This window comes from Schistocerca serialis, chromosome 5 (genome assembly GCF_023864345.2).
Source record: "Schistocerca serialis cubense isolate TAMUIC-IGC-003099 chromosome 5, iqSchSeri2.2, whole genome shotgun sequence".
Taxonomy (NCBI): Eukaryota; Metazoa; Arthropoda; class Insecta; order Orthoptera; family Acrididae; genus Schistocerca; species Schistocerca serialis.
This window is the reverse complement of record NC_064642.1, coordinates 833,689,182-833,716,345: the sequence shown is the minus strand read 5'-3', so window position 1 is coordinate 833,716,345 and position 27,164 is coordinate 833,689,182. Positions and strand designations below refer to the sequence as shown.

General features: G+C 42.5%; 1 protein-coding gene across 1 annotated transcript in view; it reads left to right on the top strand.

Annotated features, from left to right (window-relative positions):
• Positions 1-25,493, top strand: part of LOC126480821 (testis-specific serine/threonine-protein kinase 3) — a 67,007-nt gene extending 41,514 nt beyond the window's left edge. The window contains exon 4 of the mRNA XM_050104159.1: positions 24,931-25,493. Coding sequence (XP_049960116.1) covers positions 24,931-25,447 — 517 coding nt within the window. The 3' untranslated portion in view covers positions 25,448-25,493. The remainder of the gene's footprint in view (positions 1-24,930) is intronic.
• Positions 25,494-27,164: the final 1,671 nt, after the last annotated feature.

The following is a 27,164-nucleotide window of genomic DNA, read 5'->3' as shown; positions in this document are numbered from 1 at the left end:
TTCCTCTTTAGCCAGTTTCTGTCCACTCCAGCTAAGTGGCCAGGCTAACCTGGTTCTGTCTGATGCTTTAAGAAGATTCTATCTTCATTTAATTTCGTTAATTGAAGTGCATCGGCGTGTGCAACGTTAAACAAATCATTTAACTTGTTGACAAACTCTTGTCGGCACTGCTCAAATACGTTTTGGCTTTTTGTGGCTTTTTTTTGTAATTCACACTAGCCTTGATGTAGATTCACTAGTTTCTTCACACAATTAGGTAAACATTTGGTAGGTATTCGCCCATTTTCCCAAAAGGTAATGTATTCACGAATATTGAGATTTACACTTCATTCACATTTAAATTTATTTCACCTATATAATAACATAAAACTGCCAGACCTTGTCCATTAGAGGGCAGTTTTGAACCTTTTATTTGATGTCTTACGGCACCTATTAAAATATATATGCCATTTAGAGCTACTAAATAATTTATCTGACTAACAACAATACGGTCAGTAGCAATGTTACAAACACATCGACACAGGAGCGTGCATTTGCCTTACTAAGCAAGTACTGCCGACCTAATGTGTTTCGATACAAGTCAGCAAGGGTTATCGAGGTCCTACGTTTCTGAAAGTTTATTTAAAATTGTTGTGAAATTTTAGAAATAGATTAAAATTGTGTGCATACGAAAAAGTATTTCAGTATTTTTGGGATATCCTAGCATACATGTGGAAATTAGCTTGCACTTTCTTTTACATGATAGCCATACGTGACATAGCATTAATTGATTGAAGCCTTTTTTTCTTGTAGTTAACAACAACTAGATCATAAATAAATCAATGTAAACATTGCACTTTTTGCGCTGCTGATGTGTTTTGCAGCCATTTTAGAATATTGTGACATCTTAGATCTGGAAAATAATTAATTTACGACTCTGTTGCTCTTTAACCATGCAGCAAGCTAGTTTTCGTTTTAAGCAGAACGTAATCCTGCTGCGTATTTCTTGTTGTGGTGTTTTCTTAAAAAACAGTTGCTAGTAGCAGAGCAATCCTTTCGACTGCTTTCCCTGTTGCCTCCTGCGCTGAATCATGCCTCTGAGACGTGTAAGGGTGCCACAGTACGCCCTCCTATTGACCCAACCTCAATGTTCCAGTTTTAGTGTGTGACGTAACTATCCGCTCCCCTACCACTGTATACTTGTACTGGATTTTAAAAAAATAATAATAATAAAGGCGATGACGGTTCTGCGGAGAAAGGTATATCTTTCGCTAGTATTCTCCACTCTTGCGGCCCTTCCACCGGGATAAGAATAGGATTGTCAGGGCTACAGACATTACTGAAGAACGAATAAAACAGTGGCACCCGTGATCCGAACAGTGTTTTCCTGTTGCACCGCACCGCACACTCCAGAATGCTTGTCTTGAAATCATGAAGGCTGTGGAAAGAGCTCGAGAATTAATTCGTTGTTTAAAACTGAAAAAAATGCGAGAGGACTTCTCCCGCGAAGTATTCAAAGTGCATCAGACCGCTCGGCAGTCGTTACACATGCCGACTCGACCGCCACGACAGCGCTCTAGCTGTCCGGCTCCGACACATGGATAAGCAAAACGCTAAGATTACACTGAGGTGACAAGAGTCATGGGGTACCTTCTAATATCGTGTCGGACCTCCTTTTGCTCGGCGTAGTGCAGCAACTCGGCGTGACATGGACTCAGCTGGAAGCACCTACAGAAATATTGAGCAATGCTGCATCTGTAGCTGTCCATTTGCGAAATCGTTGCCGGTTCAACATTTGTTCACGAACTGACCTCTCAATTATGTCCCATAAATGTTTGATGGGTGAGCGGACCATCCGCTCGAATTGTTCAGAGAGTTCTTGAAACCAGTCGCCAACAATGGTGGCCAGGTCACATGGCACTCACTTTGTCATCCATAAAAATTCCATCATTGTTCGGGAACATGAAGTCCAAGAAAGGCTGCAGATGGTCCCCAAGTAGCCGAACATAATCATTTACAGTCAATGATCGGTTCTGTTGGACCAGAGGACCCAGTCTACTCCATGTAAAGACAGCTCACATCACTATCTAGTCACCATCAGCTTGCTTAGTGCCTTGTTGACAAAATGGATCCATAGCATTGTGGGGTCTGCGCCGCACTCGATCCCTATCAGTCTTACCAACTAAAATCTTACCAACTGAAGTCGGGTTTCATCTGACTAGGCCATCATCGTCTGACGTATGTGGAACGGAGTAATATGTCTGCTCACAACACTTATAAAAGGCAATAAAGACACCACCTCTCAGCCTCCCTTTCGTCAGAGTATCGCTTACCCCCTACCCCCCCCCCCCCCCCCCTTCCCCATGCTCTCGCCATTCACGAATATTCCAGTCATCGATCTATGGCTTTTGCATCTACTTGATTTTGACTGATAAGGGTGGCTCTAGATGTCACCAGCCAAGTCAGAGAGCCCTGATAACGCTCTTGAAATCCCATCATGTTGCAACAGCACTGTTCCATTCGTCGCAAGGCTATATACGCCTCTACCCGTCACTGGCCATGTAAACAGCTATCACAAGTAGTAAAACTAGCACACTAACGCACAAGAAGAAATTCACAACCATTGCTGACATCCAGATATTTTTTACGATTGGTACTGCTCCTAGTGATTTGCAGTCAATGACGTAATCGAACAGTATCAGCTCTCTTCGGCTACATTACATCCAATAGTTACATTGATCTACATTCACCTCCAACGACCGCCAGTCCTCAATCCTCTGCAAATCGCTATAGCTTAGCATTTTCGCAGCCCTGCTGTAGACAGGAGCCTACATCTAGTTACATATTCCGCAGACCAGTGGTCGGTGCTATGTTGTGGCAGTATTGTCTATATCTTCCTTCTTTTTCCACTCATGCGTAATGATCGAGTAAAAATGAATGTCTGTATGCCTTTATACAGGATGTGGCAAATAAAAGTGCCCCGGACGAGAGGATACGACTGGACGTGGATTTGTAGCAGCATTGACGGAGGAGGAAAATACCTACAGTTACCTCCAACAGGATGGAGCAATAACTCATACAGCCAACCGAACCTTGCAGCATATTTGCATAGTCTTCACTCCTGACCGAGTTGTTAGCAAAAGTCAGTCTGGTCGCGGTCATACCTGGGTACCGAGGTCACCTGATCTGTCAGTGTGCGATTACTTTGTGTGTGGAGCCCTCAAGTCCAAGGTGTATCGCAACCATCTTCATCGTCTTCGTGAACTGCAGCAGAACATTTCGGATGAGACTGCAGCAATTCAAGCAGTCCACCTTTGATTCACCTTTAGAAACTTGCCGACCAGGGCCCAAAAGAAGCAAGAGATGAATGGTGATCGCTTTCAACATCAGCAATAGTCAGGTTACTACTGTATTTCCTTCCCTTTGCAGTGTTCCTTTGTATCCTGGAACTCTATTCTCTAGGCTACTTTTATTCACCCTAACGTGTCTATACCGTAACGTCCTCTATGAGCACTACTCCAAATATAGGTTTTTTTAATGGCCAACGTAGCTCTACTGCTTCACCTCTAATACACGAGGACTGCACAGAAAATCTGTCCTGCAAACCATCGATACCGAATAACTATCTATAAATATGTTCCTGTACCTGCCCTAATCTCCATTATCGTATTCAATGATCGCTACGCTAGATGTGCGATGGCGTAATGATACAGAAGTCTTCGTCGACAGGATAGTGTTTCGTGAGAAATACATCACCTGTTTCTCAATTGGGATATCTCCATAATACAGAGCTTTCAACACACACACACCATCCCCTGAATCACTTGCGTTAGTGGAACAGCTTCGCACCTCCATGCACAATTCAAATCTACTGCAAGAGTAGGAGAAGATTTGAGTTTCACCATAGCAGTGTTCATTTTCCCCCACATTATATTCGAGAGTGGACCATGATACAGTATTCCATCTAGAGCTCAATAGCCGGCCGGGGTGGCCGAGCGGTTCTAGGCGCTACAGTCTGGAACCGCGCGACCGCTACGGTCGCAGGTTCGAATCCTGCCTCGGGCATGGATGTGTGTGATAGCTTAGTTAGGTTTAAGTAGTTCTAAGTTCTAGGGGACTGATGAGCTCAGAAGTTAAGTCCCATAGTGCTCAGAGCCATTTGAATTTAGAGCATAATATGTCCACACAACTAATACAAAAATGCATGGCGGTATTTATTTAAAAGCAAATCAAGTACTTATCCGACTGTCGCACATCAGGAGGCAACTAATCAACAAGTATAAACCAGATCAAATCAGTGTTGATGTTACATCCAGCAGCAGCAGTCATTTTAGTGTCTTTTACATTTCGGCCCGAATTGTAGTGGCGCAGTTTCTAGGCGACATGCCGACGAGATTTGTGGCATATGAATGTAACCCTGGCAAGTGCATTCTACTTAACTCGCTACAGATTCTTACTGCAAGGCATCTGCGGGAGTTAATACGCAGGTGACAGTGTGCAGGATTTCTAGTGCTGTTAACGCGCAGTAGATTTCGTTACGTTCAGATCAGCTTCCAGCTCCACCAAAGGTCTTCCCACCTTCCTGTTGATAACTCCATCACCTACGAACATCCTACATCTAAAACACATACGCCGCAAGCCGCTGTACAGCGCGTGGTGGAGGTTGCATCGTAGCAGTATTACCGAGTATCCTTGGATCCCAATCCCACTCTTTGATCGAGTGAAAAATACTTCCCTATATATCCTAAAACACCCTTACCTTTGCGGGAGAAATACGTCGTTTTTCCCACAGATATTTTCCGTTACATATTACAATGAAGTGTGCCAAGCTATACGGTCCTAGCAGCATTCACATGATGCTTTTGCTTCGCAGATCAGCTACGTAACATGAATAGATGTGGACTCAGATGATTGGTATACCGTGACTATGCAGTGTTGAGCTGTCGATGTTACTGTGCGCCAATTCGTATCATTTAACCACAAACGGGTCTATACATGTTTATGTCTGGATAACAGCTGAACAGTGGAAATTGAGAATGTATGGTAGGGTACGTGGTTGGTGCTCGTTCAAATAGAGTGGGAGAAGCTGTGCGGCGAGCTGACATGTATATATGGACGGGCAGCTGACATTTAAGTAGGACACAGTCTTGCTCGGCATTCCACGCCCGTCTCCGACAGCGCTAGTGTTACTGCAGCAATACCCATTGTGCTTGGTGTTGCTAACGTTAAAATTAACGGCTCCAGAGTCGCCGTAGAGCCTGTTTCGAAACCATCAAAGTGTCCTGAACGCTGGAAGCGATATATGATGCCATGGTGCGAGACTAGATCTATGGTATCGTCTAATTTAAGGTAGTGGGAGCATTGAGATGGAGATGTGCCGTTTGAGATTTCGGTCACTCAACCATTTTAATGTCATCGTAAGTTCAAAGCAAGATGGTATACCTGCTCCAGCAGGTTTTGGATGCAATAAATGTGGAATTCAGAGCATATAAAAAACAGTTATTTGCGAAATACTGCCACGTAGTTTCCAAACTTCTGCCAGTACTATTTAAGTACTGTGATGCTGTGTGCGGTATTCCCTGCGACCATTAACAACTTTTCCATTAAAACTACCGTCTTCCATGCCATATAAGTGCCTATAGACTCCCCACTGATAACGAAATGTAATTTGCTTACGATGAAAATACCCAGCCATCGAGCGAAGCAATGTAATCAGATTTATGTAACAGTTTCCAAACGTCTGTCGGGACTATTTCAGTGCAGTGATGCTGAGTGTGTTACGCCCTTCCACCATTAACAAATGCTGCTTAAAGACTAGTCTTCCGTTTCATATACGTGCATATACATTCCCGCCTGATCTCGAAATGCAATTAGCTTAGGAAGAAAAATATATCCAGTAATCCAGCGGTGAATGGAATCAGATGCACGTAACGTAAGTTAAAAACCCCTGTCAGGGCTATTTAAGTGCAGTGATGCTGTATAGTTTATTCCTTGCCATGACTAACAAAATTTCCATTAAAACTATAGTCTTCTGCACCGTATGTAACTCATGTAGATTTCTGGAATGTACATCCACATACTTACATCTCCTTCTGCAGATATCCATTCTGTTAAAAAGTCCTCGCGTTTTATCCGAATCCATAATTTGGTAGTCATCTATTGAAGATCATTGCAATAGTAAAGGCTGATGGCCGTTTCAATGTCAAGCAGTTCTGCTTTAGATGGATTTCTTACATTGCTCTTGCATCTTTACATTTTTCTCCTTATGTGTCTCCTGCTCCTGTCTGTGAAAAATGGTACATTGTCCCTCAAGTGCATAGACTTCCCCCTATTAATGCACTGATATGTGACCCCCCCATGAACCATGGACCTTGCCATTGGTGGGGAGGCTTGCGTGCCTCAACGATACAGATGGCCTTACCGTAGGTGCAACCACAAGGGAGGGGTATCTGTAGAGAGGCCAGACAAACGTGTGGTGTTTGAAGAGGGGCAGCAGCCTTTTCAGTAGTTGCAGGGGCAACAGTCTGGATGACTGACTGAACTGGCCCTGTAACACTAACCAAAACGGCCTTGCTGTTGTGGTACTGCGAACGGCTGAAAGCAAGGGGAAACTACGGCAGCTTTACTGTATGATTAAATGATGATGGCGTCCTCTTCGGTAAAATATTCTGGAGGTAAAAAAGTCCCCCATTCGGATCTCGGGGCGGGGACTACTCAGGAGGACGTCGTTATCAAGAGAAAGAAAACTGGCGTTCTACGGATCGGAGCGTGGAATGTCAGATCCCTTAATCGGGCAGGTAGGTTAGAAAATATAAAAAGGGAAATGGATAGATTAAAATTAGATAGAGTGGGAATTAGTGAAGTTCGGTGGCAGGAGGAACAAGACTTTTGGTCAGGTGAATACAGGGTTAAAAATACAAAAGCAAATAGGGGTAATGCAGGAGTAGGTTTAATAATGAATAGGAAAATAGGAATGCAGGTAAGCTACTACAAACAGCATAGTGAACGCATTATTGTGGCCAAGATAGACTCGAAGCCCACGCCTACTACAGTAGTCCAAGTTTATATGCCAACTAGCTCTGCAGATGATGAAGAAATTGATGAAATGTATGATGAGATAAAAGAAATTATTCAGGTAGTGAAGGGAGACGAAAATTTAATAGTCATTGGTGACTGGAATTCGACAGCAGGAAAAGGAAGAGAAGGAAACGTAGTAGGTGAATATGGATTGGGGCGAAGAAATGAAAGAGGAAGCCGCCTGGTAGAATTTTGCACACAGCATAAATTAATCATAGCTAACACTTGGTTCAAGAATCATGAAAGAAGGTTGTATACATGGAAGAACCCTGGAGATAATAGAAGGTATCAGATAGATTATATAATGGTAAGACAGAGATTTAGGAACCAGATTTTAAATTGTAAGACATTTCCAGGGGCAGATGTGGACTCTGACCACAATCTATTGGTTATGAACTGTAGATTAAAACTGAAGAAACTGCAAAAAGGTGGGATTTTAAGGAGATGGGACCTGGATAAACTGAAAGAACCAGAGGTTGTACAGAGTTTCAGGGAGAGCATAAGGGAACAAATGACAGGAATGGGGGAAAGAAATACAGTAGAAGAAGATTGGATAGCTTTGAGGAATGAAATAGTGAAGGCAGCAGAGGATCAAGTAGGTAAAAAGACGAGGGCTTCTAGAAATCCTTGGGTAACAGAAGAGATACTGAATTTAATTCATGAAAGGAGAAAATACAAAAATGCAGTAAGTGAAGCAGGCAAAAGGTAATACAAACGTCTCAAAAATGAGATCGACAGGAAGTGCAAAATGGCTAAGCAGGGATGGCTAGAGTACAAATGCAAGGATGTAGAGGCTTATCTCACGAGGGGTAAGATAGATACTGCCTACAGGAAAATTATAGAGACCTTTGGAGAAAAGAGAACCACTTGCATGAAACCCAGTTCTAAGCAAAGAAGGGAAAGCAGAAAGGTGGAAGGAGTATATAGAGGGTCTATACAGGGGCGATGTTCTTGAGGACAATGTAATGGAAATGGAAGAGGAGGTAGATGAAGATGAAATGGGAGATATGATACTGCTTGAAGAGTTTGATAGAGCACTGAAAGACCGAAGTCGAAACAAGGCCCCGGGAGTAGATAACATTCCATTAGAACTGCTGGCAGCTTTGGGAGAGACAGGCATAAAAAAAAAAGAGATTAAGGAAAGTCAGACCTACGTTTCTAGCATTTGTAGACTTAGAGAAAGCTTTTGACAATGTTGACTGGAATACTCTCTTTCAAATCCTGAAGGTGGCAGGGGTAAAATACAGAAAGCGAAAGGCTATATACAATTTGTACAGAAACCAGATGGTAGTTATACGAGTCGAGGAACATGAAAGGGAAGCAGTGGTTGGGAAGTGAGTGAGACAGGGTTGTAGCCTCTCCCCGATGTTATTCAATCTGTATATTGGGCAAGCAGTAAAGGAAACAAAAGAAAAGTTCGGAGTAGGTATTAAAATCCATGGAGAAGAAATAAAAACAATGAGGTTCGCCGATGACATTGTAATTCTGTCAGAGACAGCAAAGGACTGGAAGAGCAGTTGAACGGAATGGACAGTGTCTTGAAAGGAGGGTATGAGATGAAAATCAATAAAAACAAAACGAGGATAATGGAATGTAGTCGAATTAAATCGGGTGATGCTGAGGGTATTAGATTAGGAAATGAGACACTTAAAGTAGTAAAGGAGTTTTGCTATTTGGGGAGCAAAATAACTGATGATGGTCGAAGTAAAGAGGATATAAAATATAGACTGGCAATGGCAAGGAAAGCGTTTCTGAAGCAGAGAAATTCGTTAACATCGAGTATAGATTTAAGTGTCAGGAAGTCGTTTCTGAAAGTATTTGTATGGAGTGTAGCCATGTATGGAAATGAAACATGGGCGATAAATAGTTTAGACAAGAAGGGAATAGAAGCTTTCGAAATGTGGTGCTACAGAAGAATGCTGAAGATTAGATGGGTAAATCACATAACTAATGAGGAGCTATTGAATAGAATTGGGGAGAAGAGGAGTTTGCGGCACAACTTGACTTGAAGAAGGGATCGGTTGGTAGGACATGCTCTGAGGCATCAAGGGCTTACCAATTTGATACTGGAGGGCAGCGTGAAGGGTAAAAATCGTAGAGGGAGACCAAGAGATGAATACACTAAGCAGATTCAGAAGGATGAAGGCTGCAGTAGGTACTGGGAGATGAAGAAGCTTGCACAGGATAGAGTAGCATGGAGAGCTGCATCAAACCAGTCTCAGGACTGAAGACCACAACAACAACATATGTGACATCATCCATCTGTCTAACATATATCGCATACATTAAGAAACCAAGTACCTATTACCGCCAGTTCCGGTTACATCAGCTGCATATTGCGCTTTATTAAAGTGATATGACTCATGCTCTTAGGCAGCACTCGGATTTTCTTTTTCTTCCTGCAGTACGCCCAAATATAGAATTTAGTAGCTACAACATGTCGGAAAGCACTTGTTACCGGATCATACGGAAGTGTGTAGCACAGGTCTTAAATAGTACTCTGCTGGTGGACAAAATGCTATTTTTTTAATCCCATTGAATATTGCATACGTTGACAGAATAGCGTAATTGTAAGTCAGTTCTGTGTGTCGACACTAAAAAATCTCGATCCTTCAAGACAGGTCAGGCGGTGTTGACGTCACAGTGTAATCTTCGATATCGTATTAAGAGCGGGCCTAAGCACCTTGATGTCGAAAAAAAGCAGGAAAAGAATGCATTTTGAATAATTCTTTATTTTTCACCATGTATATTAAAAATGTACAAAAATATATATCATAAAGGAATAGTATCTGTTACAGCACCGTTGCTTTCGTCAAAAATGCTCCTGCTGTGGTTAAAACAGGTCTTTGAAACACAGCACACAAAGAAAGAGTAGATCTACTTCTAGCGCTAGCAGCAATATGTCTGCAGGAAAAGAATAGTACTTCCATTTCTTCCTGAAGCAGATTTTACACAGATGAGCATTGCCGTAAGCTCTCACAGTCACGTGGTGTTCTGATACTGCTTTCAGAAGATGTGATGGAGATATGTTATTAGCTGCATCCTTTACGGTAATTATTGTATCCATGTTCTGACAAATATTATCGAAAAAAAAATACTTACCCTTCGCGGGAAGCAGAAACAGGCACCTGAAAAACCGCACAGCATATTCAGCCCAATGGAAATACAATGGAAATACAAGGTTTCATCTCCGTCACTGGTATAAAAGATACCAGCTTCACCTAGTTTGTCAGAACATTGCTTAATAGCTAAAAACGAAACTTTGAAAGATGGCAGTTTCGCATTGTATGTTCTATATTTAGGGTGAGCTAACCTAATCTCCCATACATCACACACTGAACTGGATAATGAAGCTGATTCAGGAGATGATTGTGGGAGTACATTCATTGTGCACAGGTTACAAGTATCGTACAAAAGAAACTGTTCAACCCACCACAGATACACTTTTACAGCAGATGTACCTCCCCAACACTGTCAGACATCCACAGTGTTACAACAAAGTGACCTGCATTCAAAGCTCCATTAATATGTAGCCTACTCTAAAGATACAGGATGCCTACACTTTCGGTCACCTGATCATGACTCACTTCTGATAATATTTACCGATAGTGTAAGACAGTTGTGAACACCTAGCGCGACTGCGCTGTTTTTCTTGAAGGGGACGCACCAGACCTTACCCCAGAGCTACCACAGGTGAATCCACCTTCAGACGCCGCCCTTGACGTACTCCGGGTGGTTTCACCTTCGAAAACTACCCCGAATCTACTGCTGGTGAATCAACCGTCAGACACAGTTCCGAACATAATGCGGGCGGATTCATCTTCGAAACGTATCCCTGCCGTAATGGATCCACGTTTGAACCCTCTCCCAGATGTAACGCATGGTACATCATCTTTGAATCCTATCCCTGACTTACCCAGTACAATGTGGGAGGGGTTGGGGTGAGGGAGGAGGGAGGGACTTCACGATACACACATACAGAAAAACAATGCTGTAGGGCTAGGTATTTACAGTTGCGCTACGTTTACAAGCAAATTCAGAATACGTAACCAGAAGTGACGTCATGATCACGTGAGCCGAAGTATAAGCATCTTCGAGCCTTAGATGATGATGATGTTTGGTTTATGGGGGACTCAACTGCGCAGTCATCAGCACCTGTACTGATTCCCAATCTACATATACATCTAAATATGTACTCCGCTAGCCACCAAGCGGTGTGTGGTGGAGGGCACAATTCGCGCCGAAGTCATATTTCCCCACCTCTGTTCTACTCGCAGATCGCACGAGGGAAAAACGACTGTCTGAACGCCTCAGTACGAACTCTAATTTCCCCTATCTTTGAATGGTGATCATTGCGCGATTTCAAAGTTGGTGGTAATAATATATGCTCTGCATCCTCGGCGAAGATCGGATCTCGGAATTTAGTGAGCAGCCCCTTCCGTTTAGCACGTCGTCTATCTGCAAGTGTGTCCCACTTCAAACTTTCTATGAGATTTGTAACGCTCTCGCGATGGCTAAATGTACCAGTCACGACTCTTGCCGCTCTTCTTAGGACCTTCTCAATCTCTTGAATCAGGCCCAACTTGTAAGCGTCCCATACAGACGAACAGTACTCTGAGACTGGACGAACTAAACCGGTCGCTGTGGCCAAGTGGTTCTGGCGCTTCAGTCCGGAGCCGCGCTGCTGCTACAGCCGCTGGTTCGAATCCTGCCTCGGGCATGAATGTGTGTGAGGTCCTTAGGTTAGTTAGGTTTAAGTAGTTCTAAGTCTAGGGGACTGATGACCTCAGATGTTAGGTCCCATTAGTGCTTATAGCCATTTGAACCCTTTGGACGAACTAACGTATTGTAGGCTATTTCCTTTGTTGAAGGACTGCACCGCTTCAGAATTCTACCAGTAAACCGCAATCTAGAGTTTGCCTTTCCCGTTGCTTGTGTAATCTGATCATTCCATTTGAGATCATTTCGAATAGTCACACCCAGATACTTGACGGATGTTACCGCTTCCAAAGACTGGGCATTTATTATGTACTAGTATATTAATGGGGATTTTCGCCTTGTTATACGTAGTGGGTTACACTTAGTAATATTGAGAGATAACTGCCAGTCATTACACCACGCGTTTATTTTCTGCAAATCCTCATTGATTTGTTCACAACTTTGATGTGATACTACTTTCCTGTAGACTACAGCATCATCGGCAAACAGTCTAATGCCGCTGTGAATACCATCAACCAGATCGTTTACGTAAATCGTAAAAAGCAGCGGACATATTACGCTGCCCTGGAGCACACCTGAATCTACGCTTGTGTCTGTTGAAGCCACCCCGTTCAGCACGACATACTGCTCCCTGTCTGTTAGAAAACTTTCTATCCAACCGCATATGTCATCGGATAGACCATAAGCGCGCACTTTTTGGAGCAGAACTGAGTCGAACACCTTTCGAAAGTCGAGAAATATGGCATCAGCCTGGGAGCCGGTATCTAGAGCCTGTTGTGTATCATGCACAAAGAGGGCCAGCTGTGTCCCGCATGACCGCTGTTTCCTAAAACCGTGCTGGTTTCTGGAGATGAGCTTCTCAGAGTCTAGAAAGGTCATTGTGTCTGAACACAAAAGATGTTCCATGATTCTACAACAAATCGATGTCAGTGAAATTGGCCGGTAATTGTGTGCATCCGATTTTCTACCCTTTTTATAGATTGCTATGACCTGGGCCTTCTTCCAGTCCCGTGGAACTTTCCGCTGTTCCAATGATCTCTGATAGATGATGGATAAGAATGGTGATATATTTGTAGCATAGTCAACATATGTCAGCCATCCTTGCATTTGTTCGGTAAATGAAAGGCGGAATGATGCTGCAGTCCTCTAACGTAAACAAGTTTTTGAAAGTTAGGTTTAGAATTTCGGCCTTCTGTTTATCATCATCAGTTATATTACCCGTACTGTCAGCAAAAGAAGGTACTGAATTATTGTAGCGTTCATAGATTTTACGTACGACCAAAATTTTTTGGGGCTATTTTTAGAATATGCAGATAAAATATTGCTTTCAGATTCGTTAAAAGAATCACTCATTGACCTATTGACAGCTGCTTTCATTTTGCATAATGTCTGTTTGTCAGCGGGGCAGTGACTACGTTTAAAACGACTGTGCAAAATTGTTTGCTTTCTCGGCAGCTTCCTAATATGTTTGTTGTACCAAGCTGGATCCTTTCCCACCACTATATTTTTGCTAGGCACATACTTCTCTAGCACGCGTGGAATCACTTCACACGAGTCTTTGCTTCTGTCCCCTGTGATAAATGTGTAATTTTCCCAGTCAATCGATCCCAGATTAAAGTCTCCATCTACAACTAATGGTAAATTTGGATATTTATTTTCTATGTACTCAAGACTTTTCCTGAAACGTTCTGCGACGTTTGTTGCGGATGCTGGTGGTCTATAAAAACATCCTAATACAATGGTCAATCCTTGTCTGATTGACAGCTTTATCCATACTATTTCACAGTCCGTCCCAGTATCGATCTCAACTGCATTTAAACGGCTTTTAACTGCAATGAACACACCACCTCCCATAGCATCCTTCCTAAACATTGTCCAATCCGAGTTCAAAATTTCGCTGCTATTTATGTCTGGTTTCAACCAGCTTTCTGTACCTAATACAATATTGGCATTGCTACTGTTTATTTCGGAGAGTAACTCGGGGATCTTGTTACAGACACTTCGAAAATTTACTAACATGAGGTTTAGTATATTTAAATCCTTTGGAATGACCTGTTTAGGTCAACTAACAATTTTTACAGTTGGCACATCCACATACGATGCTGCAGATCGTCAGCTCGGCTTCCACTCCTGCAGAGATGGAGGCCGCCTCGGAACCCCGACGTCAGGCATCCCTCCCCCAGCATCATATAGCACACTGGATCTATTAGCAACGAGCGTGGGATTTGGCAGGAGCCTGCATCCCCCATGCAGCCTTCGCCTTGAGGTTCGAGACCTCGACACAGTCCGCCACCCTCACTGAGGTGAGAGTGGGCCGGCTGGCTCACTCACATCTGAGGTCGGCTCAGTGACAGAGAGCTGTGACATCCCCCCCCCCCCTCCCCCTGCAAATCTAGTACAGCAGAGGCTGCCCCACGCACCCCATCCCCACCACACCTCAAGGTGGCCAACAAAGCTTCCAGCTGCGTTTGGATTGTGGCCAACTCCTCCTGGATCCGCACACAACAGACACAGTCGCTATCCATCTATATAATAACTGATTTACTATAAGAACCTTAAGGAAACCTACTAAAAATGGCTGTGACCAGTATGGGATTTAACATCAGAGGTCATCAGTCCCCTAGAACTTTGAACTACTTAAACCTAACTAACCTAAGGACATCACACACATCCATGCCCGAGGCACGATTCGAACCTGCGACCGTAGCGGTCGCGCGGTTCCAGACTGAAGCACCTAGAACCGCTCGGCCACTCCGGTCGGCGAGGAAACCCACTGCCACACAAGATTAACAGCTACCCTGTAGTTGGCAGAAAGGATACTCAAAAATGAAACACAATAAAAATGTGTGATAGGAGCTAGATCTGGTGCTTATTTTCCTGCTAGGGGCTATCTAGAGAATACTAAAGAATAAGACAGTGACCTACAGTAAACTGATAGGGGCTATCTAGTGAATATTATTAACGAATTAAACAGTAACCTACGGTAAGCTACACCTACTGATTATCCCTCGTATATATAATGTAAACGAGCGTTTATGTGCACGTGAAAATGACCTAATAAAACTATAAAAACTGCTACCTTAAATGTTCCGAGTCTAAATGATACTAATAAACGCAAATAATGAGTATTGCACACTCACAGGTGCAGGTACAAAACAAAACCCTTAGATAACAATAAGAGTTCAGAACGTAAAGCACAAATACGAACTCTACTATATAGGAACCGATGGTCTTACAGTACACGATCACTAAAGCCCACAAGAAGCTAAGGTATTTAAGCAGACGGCGAGGTGAGTTTTAGCCTTCTGCTAACTAAACTGTTTGTAAGAAGGGCTCAGAAGTTGTTTTGTAACACTGATTTACTCAGATATTGTAGTGGAACACTAATTTACCACGTATTTTACGTTTGCTTAACTGTTAATGGTCGCAGGTTGCGCTAGTCAGACGTATACAAGTGAGGTTAAAATTCACTGACAGTATCACTTTTCCTAACAAAACGTATAAAAACAGCTACCTTCAATGTATCGAGTCTAAATGACACTAATAAACGTGAATACTGAGTATTGTACACTAACTTAAAATGGTTAACCCTCGTATTTATGATGTAAACACACGTTTATGTGCACGGGAAGAATGACCTAATAAAAAGTATAAAAACTGCTACCTTCAATTTATTGAGTCTAAATGACAGTAATAAACGTAAATACTGAGTATTGTGGACTGACTTAATTGATAATCCCGCTTATTTAACGTCAGTTAAGAATGTAAACAAACGTTTGCGTACAGGCGAAACTGTCCTAAACAGAAACTTCGATTATCTTATTCAGACGCAAGACCTTCAATTTATCACGTCTATCTGACACTAATGCACGTAAGTTGGGAAGGAAAAAATAGGTACAAAGAAGGTAACTGCGTAGAAACCATGGGTAACATAAGAAATACTTCAGTTGATTGATGAAAGGAGGAAGTACAAAAATGTTCTGGGAAACTCAGGAATACAGAAATACAAGTCGCTGAGGAATGAAATAAATAGGAAGTCCATGGGAGCGAAGACGAAATGGCTGCAGGGAAAATGTAAAGACATCGAAAAGGAAATGATTGTCGGAAGGACAGACTCAGCATACAGGAAAGTCAAAATAACCTTTGGTGACAGTAAAAGCAACGGTGGTAACATTAAGAGTGCAACGGGAATTCCACTGTTAAATGCAGAGGAGAGAGCAGATAGGTGGAAAGAATACATTGAAAGCCTCTATGAGGGTGAGGATTTGACTGATGTGATAGAAGAAGAAACAGGAGTCGATTTAGAAGAGATAGGGGATCCAGTATTAGAATCGGAATTTAAAAGAGCTTTGGAGGACTTAAGGTCAAATAAGGCAGAAGGGATAGATAACATTCCATCAGAATTTCTAAAATCATTGGGGGAAGTGGCAACAAAACGAGTGTTCACGTTGGTGTGAAGAATATATGAGTCTGGCGACATACCATCTGACTTTCGGAAAAGCATCATCCACACAATTCCGAAGACGGCAAGAGCTGACAAGTGCGAGAATTATCCACAATCAGCTTAACAGCTCATGCATCCAAGTTGCTTACAAGAATAATATACAAAAGAGTGGTAAAGAAAATTGAGGATGCGCTAGATGACGCTCAGTCTGGCTTTAGGAAAAGTAAAGGCACGAGAGAGGCAATTCTGACGTTGGGGTTAATAATGGAAGCAAGACTAAAGAAAAATCAAGACATGTCCATAGGGTTTGTCGACCTGGAAAAAGCGTTGGACAATATAAAATGGTGCAAGATGTTCGAAATTCTGAAAAAATTAGGGGTGAGCTATAGGGAGAGACGGGTCATATACAATATGTACAACAGCCAAGAGCGAATAATAAGAGTGGACGACCAAGAACAAAGTGCTCATATTAAAAAGGGTGTAAGACAAGGATGAAGCCTTTCGCCCCTACTGTTCAATCTGTACATCGAGGAAGCAATGATGGAAATAAAAGAAAGGATCAGGAGTGGAACTAAAATTCAAGGTGAAAGGATATCAGTGATACGATTCGCTGATGACATTGCTATTCTGAGTGAAAGGGAAGAATAATTACATGATCTGCTGAATGGAATGAACAGTCTAATGAGTAAAGAGTATGGACTGAGTGTAAATCGCAGAAAGACGAAGGTAACGAGAAGTAGTAGAAATGAGAAGAGCGAGTAAGTTAACATCAGGATTGATGGTCATGAAGTAGATGAAGTTAAGGAATTCTACTACTTAGGCAGTAAAATAACCAATGATGGACAAAGCAAGAAGAACATCAAAAGCAGACTAGCTATCGCAAAAAAGGCATTCCTGGCCAAGAGAATCTACTAATATCAAATATCGGCCTTAATTTGGAGAATAAATTTCTGAGAATGTACTTCTTGAGTACGGCATTGTACGGTAGCGAAACATGGATTGTGGAAAAACCGGAACAGAAGAGAATCGAAGCTTTTGAGATGTGTGCTACAGACGAATGTTGAAAATTAGGTGGACTGATTAAAGGTAAGGAATGAGAATGTTCTGCACAGAATCGGAGAGGAAAGGAATATGTGGAAAACACTGATAAGGAGAAGGGACAGGATGATAGGACATCTTAAGACATGAAGGAATGACTTCCATGGTACTAGAGGGAGCTGTAGAGAACAAAAGTTGTAGAGGAAGACAGAGAATATATCCAGCAAATAATTGAGGACGTAGGTTGCAAGTGCTACTCTGAGATGAAGATGTTAGTACAGGAGAGGAATTCGTGGCGGGCCACATCAAACCAGTCAGAAGACTGATGAAAAAAAAAAAAAAAAGCCTCATCGTTAAAATGTATTCTTTTCTTATTTTTTCCCGACTTCAAGCTCACGTGGGCCTGACCTCTGTTGAAGGACCAAGAATTTTTGGTGTCGACACACAGAACTGACATACGATACCACTACTCTGTCAACGTATGGAGTCTTCCCTAAGATTAAAAAAAATTTTCAGTTCGAGTGCGAACAAAATACTACTGTTACGACATGTGCTACACACTTCCGAACGATCCGGTAACAAGTGCATTGCAAGCTAATAGCGACTAGATTCTGCATATAGGTGTACTGCAAGGAGTAAAAGAAAATCTAAGCTCTGCCTACGGCCAAGTGTCGTGTTACTTTTAGTAAAGAGCAGTACACAGCAGATGAAATCATAATTGACGGTAGAAGGTGGTTCGTTTCTTAATGTATGTGGTATATGTTGGAGAGATTGATGATGTCATAAAAGTACTTTAATAGGGGAAGTCTGTGCACTCTAGAGACATTGTTCCATTTGCCACAATCAGGAGCAGGAGGATTATGTACGAATGCAAAGGGAATATAAGAAATTCATCTGAAGCAGAACTGGTTGACTTTGAAATGTATCATGAACCTATACTATTCCAATGGCCGTGTGTTGAAAACTACTAACTTATGAATCCGGATAAAACGAGGGATTATCATATTTTTAAGTCCTGGTTTATAACTATGGAAATGTACTGTTGGAGTATGATCCTGTCTAAATACTACCGATACAGAAGTACATTTCAAAAATCAGTATGAGTTGTATATGGTGTAGAAGACTGTAGTTTTAATGTAACATTTGTTAATGGTGGGAAGGAGTATCGCACACAGCATCGTTGTACTTAAATAGTATTGGCAGAAGTTTGGAAACTACGCGATAGTACTTCGCAAATAACTGTTCTTTATATGCTTTGAGCCCCACCTTTATTGCATCCAAAACCTGCTGGAGTAGGTACACCATCTTGCTTTGCACTTTGGATGATATTACAATGGCTGAACGACCGAAATCTGAAACAGCACACACAGTGAGTATTGGTGTACTCGCACTTCTGCTGTTGAAGACAGGAGTGCCAAAACACAGTGTGCCGTATTTAGGTGTCAGCTGCCACTCGATATATGCGTTTCCGGTGTTAATGCGTCAGGATTGGCCAGGAGGGGAAAGCAGTAGGCACCCGTTGAGGTGAAAAATCAAACATAGTTTTAACTGTATGAAGTTTTAATGCCGTGAAAAGGAAAGGCAGGCCTAGAGAAGCCAACGAGACTGAAGGGGCAGCCGCCAAAGAGAGCAGGAGAGGAGAACGTCTGGTCGCGTCGGCAGCTGCCAGCAGAAGAGAGCGGACAGCGTGTCCGCTCCCAGCAGCTGGCCGCAGTTCCACCCCCACTTGACCGCCTCCAAGCCTCTCTATTGGTCGGCCAGATCGTAAGACGCGCAGTTCGATAGCGTTACCTCGTCAGCAACAAATGAATTTAGCTGGTGATGGTTCAACACCTGAGTTTCAGGGTGGTTCTACCCGGTTCTGGGCAACGTGACTGAGACGCTGCAGCTATCCGCCAGGCAGAAGGCACTGACGACCGAAGTGGCCGTGCGGTTAAAGGCGCTGCAGTCTGGAACCGCAAGACCGCTACGGTCGCAGGTTCGAATCCTGCCTCGGGCAAGGATGTGTGTGATGTCCTTAGGTTAGTTAGGTTTAGCTAGTTCTAAGTTCTAGGGGACTATTGACCTCAGCAGTTGAGTCCCATAGTGCTCAGAGCCATTTGAACCATTTGAAGGCACTGACGAACATCAAGCGAAAAATTTAAAAAAAAGTTATACTAATAAATCCATTCAGTAACGCCCCACACTGTACACCAGAACAGTTTCTCCTACTCTATTTGGCGAACGATCATTAAACTCCAAATCTTTCCCTAATCTTGCAGTAACTCTGAATTGTGCGGTGAACTGCAAGGCTGTCGTACCAATGTAAATGACTGAACGGATAGTGTGTTTGTTAAAAGCTCTGTGATACTGTTAGAATCGTATTATGGAGGTGTACCTCAACTAAAAAACAGATGATGTATTTCTCACAAAGCACTATGCTGTTGCCGAATATTCCTATATCATTACAGCATCGCATATGTAGCATAGTGATCTATAGAATACGATAATGGAGAATAGGACCACACGCAGGGGCATACGTATAGGTAATCATTCGATATTGATGATTTGCAAGTCTTAGGTATCAGATTTTACATGTTGTCCCCGTATACTAAAGGTGCAGCAGCAAGGCTTAATTGGCCATTTAAAAACCTATTCCGGCGTTACGATCTTAGGGGAGATTTTTGATATGTAAAGAGGCATACAGACATTCATTTTCACTCGATCATTATGCATGTGAGTGGAAAAAGAATGAAGAAATCGATAACACTGCTACGACATGTTGCACATTGTCCTGTGGTTAGCGTAATATGTATTTAGATGTAGGCTCGCCGCGCGGGATTAGCCGAGCGGTCTTACGGCGCTGCAGTCATGGAATGTGCGGCTCGTCCCGGCGGAGGTTCGACTCCTCCGTCGGGCATCAGTGTGTGTCTTTGTCCTTAGGATAATTAGGTTAAGTTTTGTGTAAGCTTAGGGACTGATGACTGTAGCAGATAAGTCCCATAAGATTTCACACACATCTGAACATTTGAGCATTTGATGTAGGCTCCTGTCTACAGCAGGGCTGCGAAAATGCTAAGCTATAGCGATTTGCAGAGGATTGAGGACTGGCGGTCGTTGGAGGTGAATGTAGATCAATGTAACTATTGGATGTAATGTAGCCGAAGAGAGCTGATACTGTTCGATTACGTCATTGACTGCAAATCACTAGGAGCAGTACCAATCGTAAAAAATATGTGGATGTCAGCAATGGTTGTGAATTTCTTCTTGTGCGTTAGTGTGCTAGTTTTACTACTTGTGATAGCTGTTTACATGGCCAGTGACGGGTAGAGGCGTATATAGCCTTGCGACGAATGGAACAGTGCTGTTGCAACATGATGGGATTTCAAGAGCGTTATCAGGGCTCTCTGACTTGGCTGGTGACATCTAGAGCCACCCTTATCAGTCAAAATCAAGTAGATGCAAAAGCCATAGATCGATGACTGGAATATTCGTGAATGGCGAGAGCATGGGGAAGGGGGGGGGGGGGGTAGGGGGTAAGCGATACTCTGACGAAAGGGAGGCTGAGAGGTGGTGTCTTTATTGCCTTTTATAAGTGTTGTGAGCAGACATATTACTCCGTTCCACATACGTCAGACGATGATGGCCTGGTCAGATGAAACCCGACTTCAGTTGGTAAGATTTTAGTTGGTAAGACTGATAGGGATCGAGTGCGGCGCAGACCCCACAATGCTATGGATCCATTTTGTCAACAAGGCACTAAGCAAGCTGATGGTGACTAGATAGTGATGTGAGCTGTCTTTACATGGAGTAGACTGGGTCCTCTGGTCCAACAGAACCGATCATTGACTGTAAATGATTATGTTCGGCTACTTGGGGACCATCTGCAGCCTTTCTTGGACTTCATGTTCCCGAACAATGATGGAATTTTTATGGATGACAAAGTGAGTGCCATGTGACCTGGCCACCATTGTTGGCGACTGGTTTCAAGAACTCTCTGAACAATTCGAGCGGATGGTCCGCTCACCCATCAAACATTTATGGGACATAATTGAGAGGTCAGTTCGTGAACAAATGTTGAACCGGCAACGATTTCGCAAATGGACAGCTACAGATGCAGCATTGCTCAATATTTCTGTAGGTGCTTCCAGCTGAGTCCATGTCACGCCGAGTTGCTGCACTACGCCGAGCAAAAGGAGGTCCGACACGATATTAGAAGGTACCCCATGACTCTTGTCACCTCAGTGTAATCTTAGCGTTTTGCTTATCCATGTGTCGGAGCCGGACAGCTAGAGCGCTGTCGTGGCGGTCGAGTCGGCAGGTGTAACGACTGCCGAGCGGTCTGATGCACTTTGAATACTTCGCGGGAGAAGTCCTCTCGCATTTTTTTCAGTTTTAAACAACGAATTAATTCTCGAGCTCTTTCCACAGCCTTCATGATTTCAAGACAAGCATTCTGGAGTGTGCGGTGCGGTGCAACAGGAAAACACTGTTCGGATTACGGGTGCCACTGTTTCATTCGTTCTTCAGTAATGTCTGTAGCCCTGACAATCCTATTCTTATCCCGGTGGAAGGGCCGCAAGAGTGGAGAATACTAGCGAAAGATATACCTTTCTCCGCAGAACCGTCATCGCCTTTATTATTATTATTTTTTAAAAATCCAGTACAAGTATACAGTGGTAGGGGAGCGGATAGTTACATCGCATGCTAGAAGTACGGGTGATAATTTAGTTTTTAGCCCAACGTAGTCCTGCTGCATATTTCTTGTTGTGGTGTCTTCGTTTAAAAAAAAAGTTGCTATTAGCTGTTCACGACCTGTAAATACGCTAGCAGGTTTGGTACCGACACTAAGCACGAACGACTTTAATGCACTGTGGTGGGCGTTCTCCCTGTCACACAGAATCATACCTCCAATCATGTACGTACCTGCCAGTGGCGTGTGTGTGTGTGTGTGTGTGGTGTGTGTTACCACGTCTTATGGATGCTTTGTTTTTTTGTCAGGTGGCGTATTATGAGTGCATGCTGAAAAGTAATGCCTTCGAATATTTACGTGAAAACTCTTAAATCGTTTTTAAATAAATAAAACGTTGTTAACATTCTACATATTTATCCTAGACTCTGAATTGTAGAGTGTTCGATGGCAGTTTGTAATGTAACTATGTTGATGCGTGAGAAACAGCATGCTGTAATCTATTTTCAAATTGGAAGAGTTCGTCCGCACCTGGACCACCCTCTCATTTGTTTCCAAAACGTAAAGAACAACTTTGACGACCTCACAAAGTCAAACACTAGACAGTGGCAGTATCCCCAAACTGGTGTCTCATTGGGTGAAATGTGTTCGTCGCCAGGGAGAGAAATGAATTCGTAGTCACGAAGAATAAAGATAAAGAATGTTAATAACGTTAGTTTCATTTAAAAAGCTTTAAGAGTTTTTTAAAATAAATTCGGAGGCATTATTTTTCAGCACACCGTCGTATAATTCTGTGTCAATCCATGTGTCTTGAATCACCTGTTGATGTATTCAAATGTTTCATTAATTGTTTTTGCAGTGAGAAAGTTCTTACTCGTTTTTATTCTTATGGTATCATCTACAAAAAGGGTAGTAATTATAACTGAGGCGCTGAGAACCATAAAGCCGAAAGCACTCCAACGTCAATTCCGAGAGTGTAGCATTTATGCACGCTCCTGACATCCGTCGATGTTATGGTGAACTAGCTTTATCCGTGGTGTAGGCCCATATTCTATATATGAACATTCGCAAGAACCTGTCTCGCCGATTTTTTTGGTATTCACTTCCACATGCGCCCGAGGGGGACAAAGCACAATTTTGTTCCCGGCCACACTTTTCTGTCATGTGATGCTGACTGTGGTCGTATCGAAAAATTGAAGAGGATAACAGTTTCAGTTTTCTCACCTGACGGTTAGTGTCAAATTATACAGAAAGCAAGGGTACCTAAACCTTTTATAGTCTGTAAAACTGGTACAAATGATTTCAGAACCTTTACAAGTGTTAACGCCATCACTACCAAACCAAACATTGATGTACATCATAACAATGTACATTTAAGAAATTTTACACTGATAAAGTTTTCAAAAATTTGCCACAGATTGATATTTAAAGTAACATATTATCCATTGGAGTCTTGGGAGACCAAAATTTTCTGCAAATCACGACAAGGGCGACCACAATTTGTCATTTCCTCACAGTCTGTATATGCCTTGCAAAATCTATTGCCCGTGTACGTAGTTGCAAGGCAAATATCAACCTTGAAACCGAAAGACGTAACAAAACTGTTAGATTTCATGCCTGAAATGGACAGACAGTTTTGTCTGAACCTGAAGCCAAAAAATCCGGTTATGAAAATAATAAAGAGGAACAAGGAATGCTGGAATAATTGTGTACGTGGATCATACAGTATCTGATTTTAATATTGTAATTATAGATTCACATTAATTACATGTTTTACAACCGTAAACTAAAACTCAAAAAGACACTGTTGTCACTAGCTTACAAGCAAAAATTTGGTGAATTAACATTAATAGAAATACTCGCAAATATTAATTCAAATTTCATAACAAAGTGGACGCATTATTTTTTTCGCGGGAAATAGCTCATACTTTGACTTAGTTAAAAAACAAGTCAAACCTATGAGACTGGTAGTTTGCCTACAAATCTGATTTTCACGAATATCTATTTTTCTCAATACTGTCTCTGTGTTTGGAGTATTATGGGTTTCAGTGCCTCAGTTGTTCAACACTTACAAACATTGTCTGCAAACCACTGAGAAGCCTGCATGGAGAAACCTACTACAGAAAGTTCATTACGCGAGTAAATTCGTATGTCACAAAATTCAGCTGAACAACATTTGCTTACTGGCAATTACAAATAAATTAGTCTCTGGCTGCAAGATTGTTTTCTAATTACTTTTTGCAAAAAAGTAGTTTAAAAACCATCCTTGCAGCCGAAGACTAATTTATTTATAATTGAATATCATCACATGGCTGCAGTCGCACCATCCAATACGGCGGAAACCCAAAATAAACAACTGACTATATTTTCACTGATTTGATTGATACCATTTGAAGATTGATTTATAGCATAGTTGATAATGTAGAATGCAATTCAGTTTTATTAGAGTAGTCGACTATCCACAGAGAAAATGTTCAAACATAAATTATAGTCTAATGACAGATATTTGTTATTAAAATCGCCTGTCACTTTTACGTTACCTTTGATCTGTTCGTTATCTGCATTTAACGAAACTCGTTTGACATGTCTCATTTTTTACTATGATCTGTCTTGTATCACTTTTTACTATGATCCAAATAGTTTGTATTTTGTTATATCTGAGGATATTAACACTTTATGTCTCTTACATATTTTTTTGAGCAACATGGCCAGCTGACCTGAGTCGATAGCACGACCTTCAGCTTAATACGACCCATCTCATCTGGGACCAAAAAACACAATTTTACCCAATAGGGTTCCACTGCCTGAGAGATGTTCGGTGAAAATTGAGTTGCCAGTGCAGGACTTGTCTTATTTGCTTGTGTCTCGTCTCGAATGAGGACCTAATAGAAATCAATCTGTAGTTATTTACCATATATTCAAATTAATTGTATTTTTATAATGTATTTCACAGCTGTTTTCAGACAGTCTCGTTCGATTGTAGAATTACGACATACTGTCACAGGTTCAACGTGAAACTTGCGGACTTCGGCTTCGCGCGGTTCTGCGTGGACCAGAATGGACGTCGAGTGCTCAGCCACACGTACTGCGGTTCGGCAGCTTACGCGGCTCCGGAAGTTGTCAGTGGGACCCCTTACAACCCGAAGCTCGCCGACGTGTGGTCGCTCGGCATCATCCTGTACATTATGCTCAACGCCGGCATGCCGTTCGATGACTCGAATCTCCGCAGGCTTCTCAAGGATCAGATGGAGCGCAACTGGGTTTTCCGAACGCGCGTGCGGGACACGCTGTCGGCTCAGGCCAAGGCCCTGGTGAGACACATCCTGGAGCCGGACATCACGCTGCGCATCACGGTGGACCGCATCCTCATCCACGAGTGGCTGCGGGCGCGGAAGGACCGCTCCCTGGCGACGAGAAGCGGGACCACGCCGCTGCCCTCGGTCAGCTTCCAGTCCAGGGGGTCGGTCGTGTCGCGGGCCACCGCCCCTCCACCAAGTTCAGTCGCCAGCAAGGCGCGCTGACTAGCTGTGGCTGTCTGCGGAAGCTTTCCAACCTGTTCAGCAGAACGTCACGTGCGACTGTAGCCTAAAGGCGAGAATCTCATGGAACCAAAGTGCTATTGTGAGGATTAATTTCTGATTTGCGTCGCCTTCTTTTTTTCTCTATTGTGGAAACATGTATCTCAAAATGAACCACCCACAATATTGACATCAATGGATTCTTCTGCTTACGCTTATATCTTCTGGCAAGATTGCATTTGCAAGTTAAAACTTTTACCCACATAATTCTATTTCCTGCGAGCTTTCTGAACAGGTGAATGCTCATATGGGAATATGAAATGGTGCGGATAATGGCGGAAAACTGAAAAATCTAATAAAATTCGAAACGTACAATAACATATATCTCACACACTCTGTGTCAGCGCTCGTCTTGGAGTGTATTACCATTTCATAATAGGTTTCATTCGATGTTATTTACCTTCTGTACTTTATTCAAAACGGAAAGCAATTTAGCGAACAATATACGATTTTAGTTTTTCTGAAAGCACTGCAATAAATAAAATCTTTATTTCGGCATATCTCTCCTTTGTTCTCATCTAACTGCATTGTTATTTTTCGTTGTTTTTTTTTTCGAGATAAATTTTCTTTGACGAATGGCTCCGACTACAAATATGAATGGAAAAGATGTCTCTGCGCTCTGGTAGTATCTCATTAAATATGAAATCAATTCTGGAGTGGCCAAATTATTATTAAGATGCAGTCTGGCGATTAACTCTTGGAACTCAACAAACTGAGATTTACATACACCAAGACAGCTTGCCTCTTGAGAAACTACAATGATTTCTCTAAATCGAGGGCAGATTACAATAATAAAGGTAGCTTAACACGTTAGGTGACGAATACGATGATATTTTTCAGAGTAAGCCACACATAACAAAGCGTAGCTAAAACATGAAAACAAAGCTCCATGCAAAGCATTATTTCCGAAGGTAGAACAAGTCTTGCCTCAGCCAAATGGAAGTCAGTTTCGCGTAGTACACGGCATCGTTACTATCTCGCCGGATTATTCTCCAGCACCAGTATCACGGAATGCGCACACTGGTGTGATGTACCTGTCACATTCTCAAGGATACCACACTATTTCTACAGTGCGGACAGTTATAGCAGTTTGAAGTTCTGGTTCAAGGTATCGGCTGCCCGTAAGTTTTCCACGCTCTGGTGAAATGCCTGGAAAACTACATTAACCAAATTTGATGACCACTTGACGTTTTTTCCCTGCAAACGAAACACTTATTTGATTCTTAACGCTTACAGTCGATAGTTCAAGAATACGAAAATATACGTTTATTTCTGAATGTCCAACACTGTACAAGCGTTTAAAATGGAAGGACTGAAAGAGTCTAAATTTTTGTTTATATATACATCAGTCAAATTCCATTAGCGTTTCTGTGTGGGCGTGCGTGCGCGGGCGCTTGTGTGTGAGTGTGTGTGTGCGTGTGTGTGTGTGCGCGCGCGCGTGGGCGTTGGGATAGAAGGGCGGGAAGTCGCGCGAAGATTTTCGTTTAAGTTGGGTGTGTGTACGATATTACCCTGAAGCTGGAGCTCCACTGACTAATCACCTACTGTACAAAACGGTCACTAATTGAAATAGTCCAGTGAAATGAAGAAAAATGAGCCATAACCCTGCGCAAAATTGCTTCTCACGCGATTGAAGTGGTATTCAACTCAAACACGTGTT